The 15002-nt window shown below is 48.4% G+C and overlaps 1 protein-coding gene across 1 annotated transcript in view; it reads right to left on the reverse strand.

The window, feature by feature from the left end:
• Nucleotides 1–15002, reverse strand: part of LOC107120633 (unconventional myosin-Id-like) — a 196059-nt gene that overhangs the window by 114916 nt on the left and 66141 nt on the right. The window contains exon 10 of the mRNA XM_015423368.1: nt 1121–1234. Coding sequence (XP_015278854.1) covers nt 1121–1234 — 114 coding nt within the window. The remainder of the gene's footprint in view (nt 1–1120; nt 1235–15002) is intronic.

Genomic DNA, 15002 nt, shown 5'->3' on the forward strand with positions numbered 1-15002 from the left:
GCGAGGCGGGGGGGGGGGCTGCAGAGGCTCTCAAATATAAATGAGGATGGCAGGTGAGCCAATCAGAGCTCTTTCATGTCTCATCCAGCAAGATTCTAAAAATGAGACCTATTAAGGGTCAGGCTGACTGACGAGGCAGACAGAACTGCAAGGGTGGCCGGGCACAGCGGCTTCCCACATCAAAAAACTGAATGGGGCCATGAGCAAGCCCGGCAGGGCTTTTCCGAACACACAGATGAACACTCTGTAAGTGGAAGCAGAACCAGGATAAACCTTGGGGGAAAAATGGTGCACGTCTCTCCTTTTAGGAAAGACAAGGTAAAAGGTAAAGGTAAGGGTTCCGTTGCTCGAAAGCCAGTCGAATCCGACTCTAGGGTTGCGGTGCTCATCTCCATTTCAAAGCCGAAGAGCCAGCACTGTCCGAAGACGTTTCCGTGGTCATGTGGCCGGCATGACTAAAAACCAAGGCGCACGGAACGATGTCACCTTCCCACCGAAGTGGTACCTATTGATCGACTTGCAATTTCTTGCTTTCGAACTGCTAGGTTGGCAGGAGCTGGAACTAGAGACGGGAGCTCACTCCGTCATGCGGCAACCCGGGTCTCGAACTGCTGAACTACCGACCTTCCACAGCCTGCAGTTCAGCGTCTTAACCGCTTGAGCCACCGCAGCTCCATAGGAAGGACGAACCTGCTGTCAAAATCTTGCAGAGCTACACGACTGACATACTTCACGCAATGGGGGCCAGAGGTCTTATTCCACCAAAGAAAAGAAGTGGATCATCTATAGCGCAGGTCCCCAACCTTTTAGAGCCTGTGGGCACCTTTGGAACTCTGACATGGCACACAAAAGGTGGAGCTGGTAACAAAATGGCTGCTGCAGCCGCTTACCGTCAGCCATGCGGCGAAGATCCTTGGACTGTGGGGACAGCTGCTGCCCAAGCAGTTTCTTAAAAAAAATCTGCACGGTCAATAAAATCTCCAATGGGCAATCAGAAGCCTTTCTGGGCAAAAGTGGCCCTGCCTGCTTTCTGAAAACACTTGGTGGAAACCAGGGAAGGGTACCTTGCTGGGGGACCACTCATCGAAAGGTTAGGACTTCACAGCGCTTTCAGACTTACGTTGTACAGGGGGATGGTCTTCATAACTTTGTAGTGTTTTGTAGGGTCCATCTTGTAAAGATGTCTGTCTGTGATAAAAATCGCTCGATCTTCGACTCGGCTGAAGTGGTTTACCTGCAAAGGACCAGATTACCAGAGGGATGGGGTTAAAGTCATTCACTTAAACGTACTTCCACACACATACGCACACAAGAGAGAGAGAGAGAGAGAGAGAGAGAGAGAGAGAGAGAGAGAGAGAGGAGAGAGAGAAAACACGGAATTAAGCAACTTACTTCCAACATTCTTACAGGGAACTAAGGTACTTGCAGATCAAGCTTTAACTGGCCCTGGTATTAAAAGTACTGTTCTTAAAAGTTAACATCAATTATAATTTTTAATGTTCAGAAAATTATTCTAGACATTTTGAATCTAAATGTTAACACCTGAATTATATTTGTTGAACATAATACCACAGGGTTATTCTAGACAAGATGAATATGTATTAGTATATATTGTAACAGCAGCACGTATATTACTGGCTAAAAATTGGAAAACGGAGAAAATACCCTCTAAGGAGGACTTAGCACTCAAACTTTTAGAATTGGCACAAATGGATAATTTGAGTTTAATTTTGCAGGGTAAAGATAATAAAATACAAAATAAAAGATGGATAAGGGTATACAACTGGATAAAATATTCAAAAGTTTAATAATGTGCGGAAAGCAAATAGTTTATAGAATATATACATTAGACTAATAGACTCTAGAAATATATGCAATTGATGTAATTCACAAAATGAAATGTTTGAAAAAATGAAAAATAAACATGTTAAAATTATAATTTTTAATGTACTTCATTTTCTCCCTAATGGGCCCCACAGTGGCTTGGTGTGGTGGTTAAGCGTGGCAGACTCTTTGATTCCCCACTCCTCCACATGCAGCCAGCTGGGCGACATTGGGTCAGTCACAGTTCTCTCAGAGCTGTTCTCTCAAAAGCAGTTCTCAAAAGAGCTCTCTCAGCCCCAGGTGCTAACGCCGAAGGTGAAGAGGAGGGCTATAAATCCAATTCTTCTTCCTCTTCCCCCCCCCCCAACATTCTCCTTCCCAAAGTCACCCAGTGAGTCTCCGTGGTAGAGTCGGGATTTGAACTTCCACGTCCTAGTCTGATACTCTCATCACTATAACACACTGGCTCCAGTATAAAGCAGAACAGAACTGTTGACCCACCGCCTCACTGATGTGGGGATATGGGGACTAGCCTTATAATGGCTGGCCTCTTTTCTCCAAGACCGGAGATAGAGGGTGGCGCTAGGGGGAGAGTTGTCTCAGTGGCTCTCACTTGGATGTGGTGTGCCACAGGGAGCGATTCGCTCCCCAGTGTTATTTAACATCTATATGCACCCCCTTGCCCAGATTATTCAGAGGTATGGCCTGGGTTGGTGTAGTGGTTAAGTGCATGGACTCTAATCTGGGAGAACTGGGTTTGATTCCCCACTCCTCCACTTGCAGCTGCTGGATGACCTTGGGTCAGTCACAAGTTCTCTCACAAGCAGTTCTCTCAGCCCCACCTACCTCACAGTCTGAGACTGCAGGAGGGAAGAGCTCCTCCTCCTCTTCTTCTACTTCTTCTACTTCTTCGTCAATACGAGGAGGACACTCAGGTCTATCTACTGATGGAGAGCCGCCCAGACTCTGCCCCTGAACATCCGGACGGAGCGTTACAAGCCATGGCTGGATGGTTACAACAGAGCAGACTGAAATTGAATCCATCGAAGACGGAGGTCCTGCACCTCGGTCGTGGGGGACTGGGACTGGGTACTGGGCTCACAGCCTTGGACGGAGCCCCGCTGGTGCCAATGCCGAAGGTAAAGAGCTTAGGGGTTTTCCTGGATGCCTCATCTGAGGCAGATCAGGCAGTTGGCCCCTTACCTCCCCACCTCCCCCCGCAATCTGGCTGCAGTGACACATGCAATGGTCACCTCCAGATTACATTATTGCAATTCTCTCTATGTGGGGCTTCCCTTGACTCTGCTCCGGAAGTTGCAGCTCGTGCAGGTGTTGACATCGTGGCCAGTGCAGGCACCTATCCGCCCAGTGCTGCGTGACCTGCACTGGCTGCCTATTTTATCTATCTATCTATCTATCTATCTATCTATCTATCTATCTATCTATCTATCTATCTATCCATCCATCCATCCATCCATCCATCCATCCATCCATCCATCCTTGGATTTATATCCCGCCCTACCCCGAAGGCTCAGGGTGGCTAACAAGGGCACAATATGCCAAGATTATAACAGTAAAAACACATAGTATAAAACAGTAAAATACAATATCAGGTTTACATACAAGTTTAAACAAAAATGGGTAGATCTTAAACCCAACGGTAGCTTCCCAAAATCTATCATCCGCTTCATGCTAGGGGCGCCCCCCCCCCAGTGGGATCCAGACAATCGTGGTAATAGTACGACGGTGCATAGATGGCAAAGGTGGAATAACAGTGGTGGCGGCCCCTACTCAAAGGCCTGGCGGAAGAGCTCCATCTTGCAGGCCCTGCGGAACTGAGAAAGGTCCCGCAGCACTTGAAACTGGATCTGTTTCAAGATATTGGCATTTACCTTTAAAGCCCTATAGGGTCAGGGGCCTGCATATCTTCGAGACTGCCACTCCCCATATGAGCCCCGTAGAACATTGCGTTCTATGAACCAGCACCTCCTGGTAGTCCCTGGCCCTAGGGATGTCCAACTTGCCTCTACTAGGGTCAGCGTGGAATGAGCTACCGTATGAGACGAAGGCCCTACGGGACCTATTACAGTTCCACAGGGCCTGAAAGACGGAGCTCTTCCGCTGGGCCTTTAGTTGAGGCAGCGGATATCCACTTTGATCTGGCCTCCCCTCCAGTGACCACAGATCCTAGAAGCCAGATTGGGACCACATTATCATCTGTTGAGGCGCACTGTTTTAATGCAGGTGATTTTAAAGATTTTAATGGATTTTAATTGTCAATCTGCACTTTTGTTGTTGTTGTTGTTCAGTCGCAGTCGAGTCCGACTCTTTGTGGCCCCATGGACCAGATCACGCCAGGCCTTCCGGTCTTCCGCCGTCCTCTGAAGTTTGCTCAATTTCATGTTCGTTGCATCTATGACATTATCTAACCATCTCCTCCTTTGCCATACCCGGTCTTCTTTGACCTTCAATCTTTCCCAGCATCAGGGTCTTCTTCTCTAGTGAGTGCTCCCTTCTCATTTGGTGGCCAAAGTATTTGAGCTTCAGTTTCATTATCTGGCCTTCCAGGGAACAGTCAGGGTTGATTACTTTTAGGATTGACTGATTTGATCTCCTTGCAGTCCAAGGGACTCTCAAGAGTCTTCTCCACTCTGCACTAATAGACCTATATGTTGGTACCCACCCTGGGTTTACTATGTGGGGAGGGTGGGGTATAAGTCTAATAAAATAAAAATAAGATGGCAGTGCTAAAACAAATCAAGCCCTTCCATTAGTTTGCCAGCGAATGACCTTCAACTAGTTCTGCAAAATGCTCCAGGTGGGACTTCAGTCAGCACAAATGGGCTCAGGAGCTGCACTGCAGGGACTGAGAGAATGTCTCTCTTACTACGTGCCTCTGATGCTCAGATGTTATGCACAAGTTCAAGGGGCTAGCTGAAAGGAAACTGGATGGTACCTTAGATAACCAGAACCCAGGATGCACTGGCCACAAGTTAGTGCGTACGCATTTATTGTAATCTGCTGATTAGAAGAGTTGAACCTCAAGCCAGGGTGATTACACCATCAGCTCCAGGAGAGGCAACCAAGAGTAGAATCCTGCAATTTTATTGTTCAAATAGATAAAAAGAGCTCTTCTATAAGCAGCTTTGAAACTGCTTTAGTGCCAGACTACAATGCCAATTCCTGGGTTTTTCTTAAGGCTTCAAATCAGCCACAAAAGGCAAAATGAGGAATTGACTGGAAGCTACAGCTAATAGCTGCAGGAGGGAAAGGAGAGGTGGGAGAGGTGATTTTGACAGAGGGGAAAGGGTTTAACTCAGGGGTGTCAAACTCATTTTTAATGAGGGCCGGACCTGACATAAATGAGACCTTGTTGGGCCGGGCCATGTGTGTCATAAAATTTCATGCCAGGTAGCGGAGATATAAACTTTATAAAGGACACGAACACAAAGGGCTTTTTAAAACTTAAAATAAAAACATGCTTAAAACATTAGCACTCTTGCAATATTTTGTTCATTTAGCACTCTTGCCCTGAATTATTGCATCAAGATGTCTGTGCTGTTGCCATCTTGAATATGCTGTTCAGGTGTGTATCTGTAAGCTGCAAACCTACGAAGACGCAGCGGCAGCAGAACTGGAAGAAGAAGCAGAAGACAGCCAGTTCCACTGCGGCCCTGGTAGAAGCCCTCCGGGGGCCTGATCCGGCCCCTGGATCGCATGTTTGACACCCCTGGTTTAACTGCCCGTCCCTCACTGCTGCTACGAAACCTTGAAAAGCCCGAGGAGGATCCAATCATTCATGAAACAAGTGGCTCAAGCCTTATACCAAATCAGAATATTGACTGTTGCCAGGGGTCATTTTGTAGAAAAAGTGGTGCAGGAGCTCATTAGCATAACTCATTAGCATAACTTATTTGCATATGTCACACCCCCTGACATCACTGGAAGTGTGTCAGAAGGCAACACCCACCACTCAGGCTCCACTGGACTGTTTTGGGTTGCTAGCTATTGGGGGGGGGGAGAAACGTGCAGATCTGTCCTCACAGAGGAGGGAGAGCTTGTACCTGAATAAAACTTAGTCTTAAAGGTGCCACTGGACTGTTTTGGACTGGGGGGGGGGCTCTGCAATTTACCTGGCTGCTTCTTGCTCTGACTGAGGGCTGCTGGGAGTAGGGGGTGGGGCTTGTAGCATGTTCCCACCCCTTGGGCTCTTTACTGCCGGAGCTCCGCTCCTGTGCGCTCCTGCAGGAAATGACCCCTGACTGTTGCTCTATCTAGCTCAATGCCACCTGGCAGAGGTCTTTCCCAGCCCTGCGACTAAAGGCCTTTAGACCAGAGGTGCCAGGGCTGGATCTGGAATCTAATGCATACAAAGCATGAGTTTTACCCTGTCTGTTTCTGATCGACAGTCTATCCAAATCAGCACTGTAGACCTTGAGTGACAGAGGTCACGTATCTGTTTCACTGTCCCTGTGAAAAACCTTTCTCCGATTGCCCAGAGGACAGGTAGCCAGCATAGACACACACACTCCAAAGACATAAAGGATCTCTTGATGTACCACAGACCCTTTCTATAGCAGAGGGGAGCCTCCCATGATGCAGCGCAAGACAGTGCACGGGAAGTACGCAGGGAACAGGAGTGGTAATCTCGCTGGGACCAGGCCTGTGCATGGGCAAAAAAGGGTTTTGTAGGAATTCACCATTTTTAAACAGTAACGCGTTTGGAATGAAATTCTTCCTGATGTAGTCTGAAATTCACTGTGGTTTTTTTGTTGTTGTTCATTCTTCCAACCCTTTAAAAAACATTTACTTTATTTACATTCAATGGATTTATATTCAGTCTTGCAACTACTGCTCCCATGGTTTTCTTTGTATAGGCAGCTAGAAGCCAGCTGTGAGGAATGCTCCTTGTATCAGCCAGGGTTTTCTAGTTTTGGCAAGGTCCCACTGCTTAGAAGGGCTCTCAAGAGGCTGCCTTTGATGACCCACTTCTGGGTACGGGTGATGTCCCGGCCAACTCATGCAGCACTTCCTCTGAGAGCCCCACTTGGAACTAACTGGTCTGCCGATGCTGCATTGTTCCAGGAAAGGTCCTCCGGGGCCAGGAGAATGAATTCTGACATGTAGTCTGAGACTACGCTGACCTGGATGTTCCATGCTAGCCCATTCTTCGGAAGTTAATAGGGTTGGCCCTGGTTAGTGTTTGGACACTATAATAGACAGCATAATAACAAGTAGAGACATCACCCCGCCAACAAAAGTGAAGAGGACCTAAAGAGCCTCTTGCTCAGAGTAAAAGAGGAGAGCGCAAAAGTGGGCTTGAAGCTCAAAATCGAAAAAACCCTAAGATCATGGCATCCGGCCCCATCACTCCTTGGCAAATAGAAGGGGAAGTCGTGGAAGTAGTGACAGACTTCACGTTCCTGGGATCCCACATCACCGCAGACTGTGACAGCAGCCATGAAATTAAAAGACGCCTGCTCCTTGGGAGGAAAGCGATGGCGAACCTAAACAGCATGATAAAAAGTAGAGACATCACCCTGCCAACAAAAGTCCGCATGGTCAAAGCAATGATATTCCCAGTAGTCATGTATGGCTGCGAGAGTTGGACTATAAGGAACACCGAGCGCCGAAGAATAGATGCTTTTGAACTATGGTGCTGGAGAAGACTCTTGAGAGTCCCCTGGATTGCAAGAAGATCAAGTCAGTCAATCCTAAAAGAAGTCAACCCTGACTGTTCCCTGGAAGGCCAGATAATGAAACTGAAGCTCAAATACAATGAGAAGGGAGCACTCCCTGGAGAAGACCCTGATGCTGGGAAAGACTGAAGGTCAAAGAAGACGGGGATGGCAAAGGATGAGATGGTTAGACAGTGTCATAGATGCAACGAACAAGAAATTGAGCCAACTTCAGAGGACGGCGGAAGACCGGAAGGCCTGGCGTGATGTGGTCCATGGCGTCGCGAAGAGTCGGACTTGACTGCACGGCTGAACAACAACAGTGTTTGGATGAGAGACCACCAAGGAAGTCCAGGATTGCTACGCAGAGGCAGACTATGGCAAACCCAGTCTGAATGTTTCTTGTCTTGTAACGCCTAATAGTTCGCTATAGGTTGGCTGCAACTTGATGGCACTTTACACACAGGCTGCAGCTGAGACTTTTCCTTGCCAGAGTGGGCGGAACGTCCGGTTGGCTGTTTTGGCCTTCTGGGGGTTAGCAAGTATGTTCTGTAGGTGGGCCCCAAACCTTTGGAAAGCTCCCTGGAGGGGGCTATTCTAAAGCGATAGGGATCACTGCTTGCTTGGCCACGACTCCTTTGAGGACGACCACAGGTGCTGCCGTTCAGAAAATCAACCTGTCGTAAGTCCGTGTACACTTTTCACGGCACAAAGACAGAAGGAAAGAGGCCAGCTTCCGCCACAAACCTTTCTGATACACTGACAGTGCACTTCCTTTGTGTGAGTGTGTGTGTGGAGATGGAGTGTGTGTGTGGGGGAGATGTAGGCAGGGCTATTTTTGGGCAGGAACGCACAGGAACGGAGTCCTGGCTGGCTCCTGAGTTGGCCACACCCAGCAGGAACTCATTAGCATAATAGGCCCCGCCCAACAGCAGGAACTCATTCGGATTGGCTACATTAGGGGGGTGTGGCCTAACATGCAAAGGAGTTCCTGCTACAAAAAAAGCCCTGGGTTTTGACCACAAACAAGGTAAACAGAATAAGGAGCAAAAGGTGGGTGTGGCTGGATGACCACACTTCTGGTAATGCGGGGTGTGGCCTAATAGGCTAATGAGCTGTGCTGTCAGGGGTGTGGCCTAATATGCTAATGAGTTTTTGCTGTTGGGTGTGACCTATTATGCTAATGAGTCCCTACTGGGCTTTTTTTACAACCCCCCCCCCCCTGGATGTAGGGATGCCTGTTGCTGGAGCCGTTCAGGTAGAGCTGCCACTTGCTGGCTCAGAAGACTTGCCTGAGTCCTTATAGCACTTTGTTGTCAGCAGCCAGGTTTTTCATCTGTAGGGCCAGATCAGGGTCCCCAACGTGGTGCTTGTGGGTCTCGTAGTGCCCATCAACACCTTTTCTGGTGCCCTCCAAGTGTTTTGAGGAAGTGAGCAGGGCCAGGTGAGAGCCAGTTTGGTGTAGTGGTTAAGTGCACAGACTAATCTGGGAGAACCAGGTTTGATTCCCCACTCCTCCGCTTGCAGCTGCTGGATGAACTTGGGCAAGCCACAGTTCTGATAAGAACTGTTCTTGAAAAAGAGCCGTTTCTGTCAGAGCTCTCTCAGCCTCACCTACCTCACAGGGTGTCTGTTGCGGGGAGGGGAACGGAAAGGAGTTTCTTTTTCTTCTTCTCTTTTTGCCTAGAAATGCTTCTGATTGATTACTGAAGATTTGATTGGCTGTGCAGATTTTTTTTAAAAACAACAACAACAACAACAACGTTGCTTTGACAGCAGCTGCCACCACAGCACAAGGGTCGACACCGTGTGACTGAAGTTCAGTAGTGGCAATCGCTTTGTGGCTGGCTCCGCCTCCGGGGGCACCCATTTTGCCGCAGCCGTTTTGTTGCTGTGCCCACCATGCCGTGTCGGAATCCCAAATGTGCTTGCAGGCTCAAAAAGTTTGGAGGCCCCTTGGGCTAGATCAACTGTCCCGCTCCCTGCAGGCAGGTTGCTTTTTCAGGGACACTGGACCCTTGGCCATGGGGCTGGCCGAATCCAAGGCCTGGCCGGACCTTGGATGAGACTTGTGCCTGGTGGACTGGTTGATCCAGCAAGCCAGTCTTCCCAGGCCTCTGCTCAGGCAGACTGGGAGCTCCTGAGTTGGCTGCGCTGTGCTCCGGCCAGGATCTTGCGAGGAAGTGGTCCTTCCAGAGCACTGCAGTCCTTCCAGAGCACTGCTCCAGATCCACAGTGGGGTTGCATGCAGGGGTCATTTCGCAGAAAAAGAGGTGCAGGAGCTCATTAGCACAACTCATTAGCATAACTTATTTGCATATGCCACACCCCCTGGTATCACCGGAAGTGTGTCAGAAGGCAACACCCACCGCTCAGGCTCCACTGGACTGTTTTGGATTGATAGCTATTGGGTGGGGGGGACGCGCAGATCCTTGTGCTCCTCGTGGCCCAGGGCTGCTGAGAGCAGGGGCTTATTGCATGTGCCCGCCCCCTGGGCTCTTTACTGCCAGAGCTCCGCTCCTCTGCGCTCCCGCAGGAAATGACCCCTGGTTGCGTGCAACCAGCCTGGCACTTTGCTTCCTCTGCACTATCTGGGCCCAAACCCTCTGCTCCAGCTGCTCCTGCAGAGTGAGGGCAGGTTCTGGGGGGGAAACAGGTCCAGGTCGCTGTTCTGTCCCATGGAGGCCTGGTGGCTATCTCTGGGTCTCTCTTGCAGGCTATGGCAAGGTGACTTGTGATGCTCATGGAACATTATCGGCAGCCTCTAGCTGGGCCCAGCCCTCCCTGATCCTCCTTGGACCCTAGCCTTAGCTCATTGGACTCTTCCCCTGAGGGCTCTGAGAGCGAGTCACTGCACTGGTCAGTGTCGGTCACGATGGGCAAGATACATGACTCCAGCTGGCACTCTGTATGGGGGAGAAGGGGGAAGCACTGTCTCTAAGCAGCCTTCAAAGCGGGGTTGCTGGGTCCCCCCCCCGACCACTGGTGGGGGGTAGGGTTGGCATAATTCAGGGAGGGGGGATCCCTAGGCCCCACCTGGAGGCTGGCATCCCTACTTTAAAGTCAAATCCATGGTACCCTGTTAAACCCACAGTGCCTTGTAGGGTTGCCAGTCCGCAGGTCCCAGTGGGCGTTCCCCCGTGTGATGAACTACGAAAAAAACACTCTGAGGGGAAGTAGTAGCAGAGGCTCACTCTGATTGGTGAGGAGCCCCCATGACAATGGAATGCATCCAGCAGGGGGCTGGGGCGGGGGGGGGGAGAGCTGGAAGTTGGAAGGGTGGTTGGGGGGTCTTTTTTGGGAGAGAGGGAATTGAATGGAGGAGGGGGCCTTTTGAGAGGCTGCCTTCGGAGAGAAAACACTCCGTCTGGGAGACAGTGGCAGGATGTCCCAGAGAGAGACTCTGTTGAAGGGATTGGCCCGAGTAACAGGTCAGACCCAGGTTAAAAAAGAGAAAGACATACTAAGCCAATAACTGGTTTCATTTCAATGCACACACAATGCCTAGATATATTAAAGTGCAAATTGCAAATTGGTTCCGCATGAATATGAGAAACTCTTGCCCACTATAATCTAGCTACCGAATCTAGTTAAATATTCCACACGACTGTTGTTATGCTCGCTGAACTTGCTATTGTTGGGTGTTACAAGTTAAAACACTTCTTCAGTATTTACTGGGTTAATGATGTTTGTTAAGTCACATGTTTGTTTGTATCCAATCTGTTTAGAGAGTTAGAAAGCCCGGTAACTTCAGATCTAGTTCGTTGTTCTGATTGGAGACCAGAGTGCCAAGTATTAGCATTTTATGGTTCTTTGTCCTGAGCAAGAAGAAGAAGTTAGTCTTCGTCTCTCTTCTGCCATTTTCAGTCTAGCTGTAAGGATGTAGGAATATTAGCTCTTTGTTATTTTACATCCCGTGTACCTTTTATTCTTTTAAACACACCATGGACTCTGCCTCTTTAATACTCTGCTGATTTACTTTAAAATTAAGAATACCCCAACAGCTATCTTGTTAATATGTAATAACACTAGTTTTTTATTATTAAGACAACTCTATTGGTAATCATATATGACACTTTGATCGTAATGTTACCAAAATCTGTTTATTGTAAAAAAGCAATAAAAAGAATTTAAAAAAAAGAGAGAGAGAGAGAAAGACATCCACTCACACAGGGACTAGTTGGGATTCAGAGCCTAATCAAGGGAACCCTGGTTTATTGGTGGCATAAATTCACTAGTATCACAACTGCCTGCTTATTGTAAGGAACCTTCTGATAGGGTTTGTAATTTTCATTAGTTCTTCCTGAATTTGGGAATGCCTAAACATTGTTTATAGTGTTCGAAGCGGGGCACTTGTTGGTTGCCAACTGTTTGCTCTCGTAAAACCTTTTCCCCGTTCCCCTGCCTTTCAGTAGAATAAAGCGTTCCTCTTATTTCATTTTTAAACCCCGCTATTGGTGCCCTTCTTTCATACCTGTCGGGAAAGGTTTGGGCTCCTGAGGTTCCCTTTACCTGAGAAGGGTTCCTCGCACCCCACTTTTCACGGTTTCTGCCTGCTGCCGGCCACTTGGCCGATGGGGTAAACCCCAAACAGCCACGCCTGTGCATGGCATCCCCAACACAATGATGACACCCGTCACCACGGTGGGGACATCACACACGATGCTGTGGTTTGAAGTCAAACCTCTATGGTAAATTTGGTCTAAAACAATAGAGTTTTGCCCTTAAACCAAAGCATCACCATGCGACGCTGCTGACGCAATGTCACTTCTGGGTGATGTCATCACATCAGTGACGTCCCGGAACACCAACCCCCAAAATCCCCCCACTGGCACAGCAAGGCCACCTGGCAACCAGTGTTCCCTCTAAGCTGAGTTAGTGTGAGCTAGCTCACAGTTTTTTAGCCTCTGGCTCACACATTTTTGTCTTAGCTCAGGAAGGGAGGGCTCCAGGGCAAACTGATTTATGCAGCAGCCAAAGCTCCTGCTCACAACTTTAATGCCAGTAGCTCACAAAGTAGAATTTTTGCCCACAGGGCTCCATAGCTTAGAGGGAACATTGGCAACCCTGGCACCCTGTAAGCAATGAAATGCCAACCATTTCCAAAATGAGCTTTAAAATACTTTAATCAGCAACCCAGTTTGGTGTAGTGGTTAAGTGTGCGGACTCTAATCTGGGAGGACCGGGTTTGATTCCCCACTCCTCCACTTGCACCTGCTGATGTGACCTTGGGCCAGTCACAAGCTCTGGCACAGCTGTCCTTGAAAAAGAGCAGTTTCTGTCAGAGCTCTCTCAGCCCCACCCACCTCGCAGGGTGTCTGTTGTGGGGAGGGGAAGGGAAAGGAGTTTGTAAGCCGCTCTGAGACACCTTTGGGTAGTGAAGGGCGGGGGATAAATCCAATCTCTCTCTCTCTCTCTCTCCCCTCCCCCCAAACCCCACTACCTTTTGCAGCCACTGCAGCCGGCAGAACCAGATCTGGAACTAATTACAGATGCTGCTTGAATTCAATCAAGCCACCGCTGATTCCCCTCCTGAGACAGGCGCTATTAGATCAGTGCTCCACCCCCACTGGCTGCCAGGAATCCAGCAGGCAAAGGAGATTGAAACGATGCATTTCAAAGCAGTTTTAAAAGAGGGCTGCCTCTGGCACCGTAGCCTTCTACATGGGGCCCCTCCTTCGTTATTTTCCACATGGCTACACACAGCAGGACAAGGAGGAAGCAAAAGAACAAAAGGCGGGCCCCGAGAAATCCCAAGCAAGGTGCATTTGGGAACAGTACGGAATGCAGAAGCAGGGAGAGGAGAAAATAAAACACTCATGGGGGCGGGGGGCGGGGGAGAGAGGCTTCATTTTCAATAAATAAAGGCCCCCCCCCCAGAAAGATCTATTTCCCAGAAAATGACAGTTACTCACTGTCACGTACAATAAACACCAACCAATGCTTATTTTAATATTTTAGGTCTAGATTGGCTCCTGTTTTTAAGATTTTGCAGAAACTGAATGAGTGACATGCTGTCCATTGGCCAGCTGTGGCTTCGCTTGGCCTTTTATTAACTCTCTAGACTTTCAGTCATTCCTTGACAGGAATTAAATCAAACCGTGTTTTCCACGTGGACGTGATTATCCTCGAGAGACTGGTATAAAAGATTATTTTATGTTCACAAAACAATCGTTCTGTACTTCATATATATGCTTAAGGAGAGGTATTGGGCAATGTTCCCTCTAAGCTGTGGAGTCTTGTGAGCAAAAATTCTACTTTGTGAAGAAGAAGAAGAAGAAGAAGAAGAAGAAGAAGAAGAAGAAGAAGAAGAAGAAGAAGAAGAAGAAGATATTGGATTTATACCCCGCCCTTCACTACCCAAAGGTGTCTCAGAGCGGCTTACAAACTCCTTTCCCTTCCCCTCCCCACAACAGACACCCTGTGAGGTGGGTGGGGCTGAGAGAGTGCTTGACAGAAACTGCTCTTTTTCAAGGACAGCTGTGCCAGAGCTTGTGACTGACCCAAGGTCACATCAGCAGGTGCAAGTGGGGGAGTGGGGAATCAAACCTGGTTCTCCCAGATTAGAGTCCGCACACTTAACCACTACATCAAACTGGCTTGTGAGCTACTGGCATTACAGTTGTGAGCAAGTGATTTGGCTACTGAATAAATTAGTTAGCTCTGGAGCCCTCCTTCCTGGGCTAAGACCAAAATGTGTGAGCCGGAGCCTAAAAAACTGTGAGCTAGCTCACACTAACTCAGCTTAGAGGGAACACTGGTATCGGGTGTTTTCAGCCTTTTTTGGCACTGCTGTTATAGATGATGCACTGAAAACACTGACCGGCTCCAACCAGATTCTAGGAGCCTGCTTCCTCTTCCACTAGCACTTCCTTACGCACGTGCTCACTGGAAATCTTCTGGTTAAGATGGCGGCGTAATCAGAAGAGGTCATTCTCTGGCTGACAACAATGGCTGAGCTCAGCTGGAGAAACAATCTGAACAGCTGTAACAGCATGTCTGAAGAACTAAAATCTTGGATCCTGGATGCCTGTGAGCTTGGACACCTCTCTTAATATGGAGTAGGGTTGCCAGGTCCCCCCGGTGGGCGGGGAAACCCCCGCTCTAGAGGCCCATTCCCCGCCAGCCCAAATTGGGCATGCAGGTGGGAACTCCACCCTCAAAGTGTGGGACATGCCCAGGATGAAGATGCCACCCGGAGATGCCATCATCACGTTATAGTATGAATGGGAATATAAAGATTTTTATATATAGGGTTTTTTCTTCTTGATTGTTCATATTCAAATTTCTCTGGTTTTTATAGATTTATTCTTTAAGTAATATTTTATTAGGATGTTAGAAAGGCCTGTTATATAGAAGGCTTTCCACTTGTAGGTCTGATATTGTTAGCAACATAATATGTACAAAGTTCATGATTCTGTAGTTCTTAGGGCAAACCTTTAAATATCTGGGTCAGATAAGATTTTAGTCTCGTATCAGTAATGAATACTTTTGTTTAGG

Source organism: Gekko japonicus, unplaced genomic scaffold, assembly GCF_001447785.1.
Source record: "Gekko japonicus isolate JY-2015 unplaced genomic scaffold, Gekko_japonicus_V1.1 scaffold1434, whole genome shotgun sequence".
Taxonomy (NCBI): Eukaryota; Metazoa; Chordata; class Lepidosauria; order Squamata; family Gekkonidae; genus Gekko; species Gekko japonicus.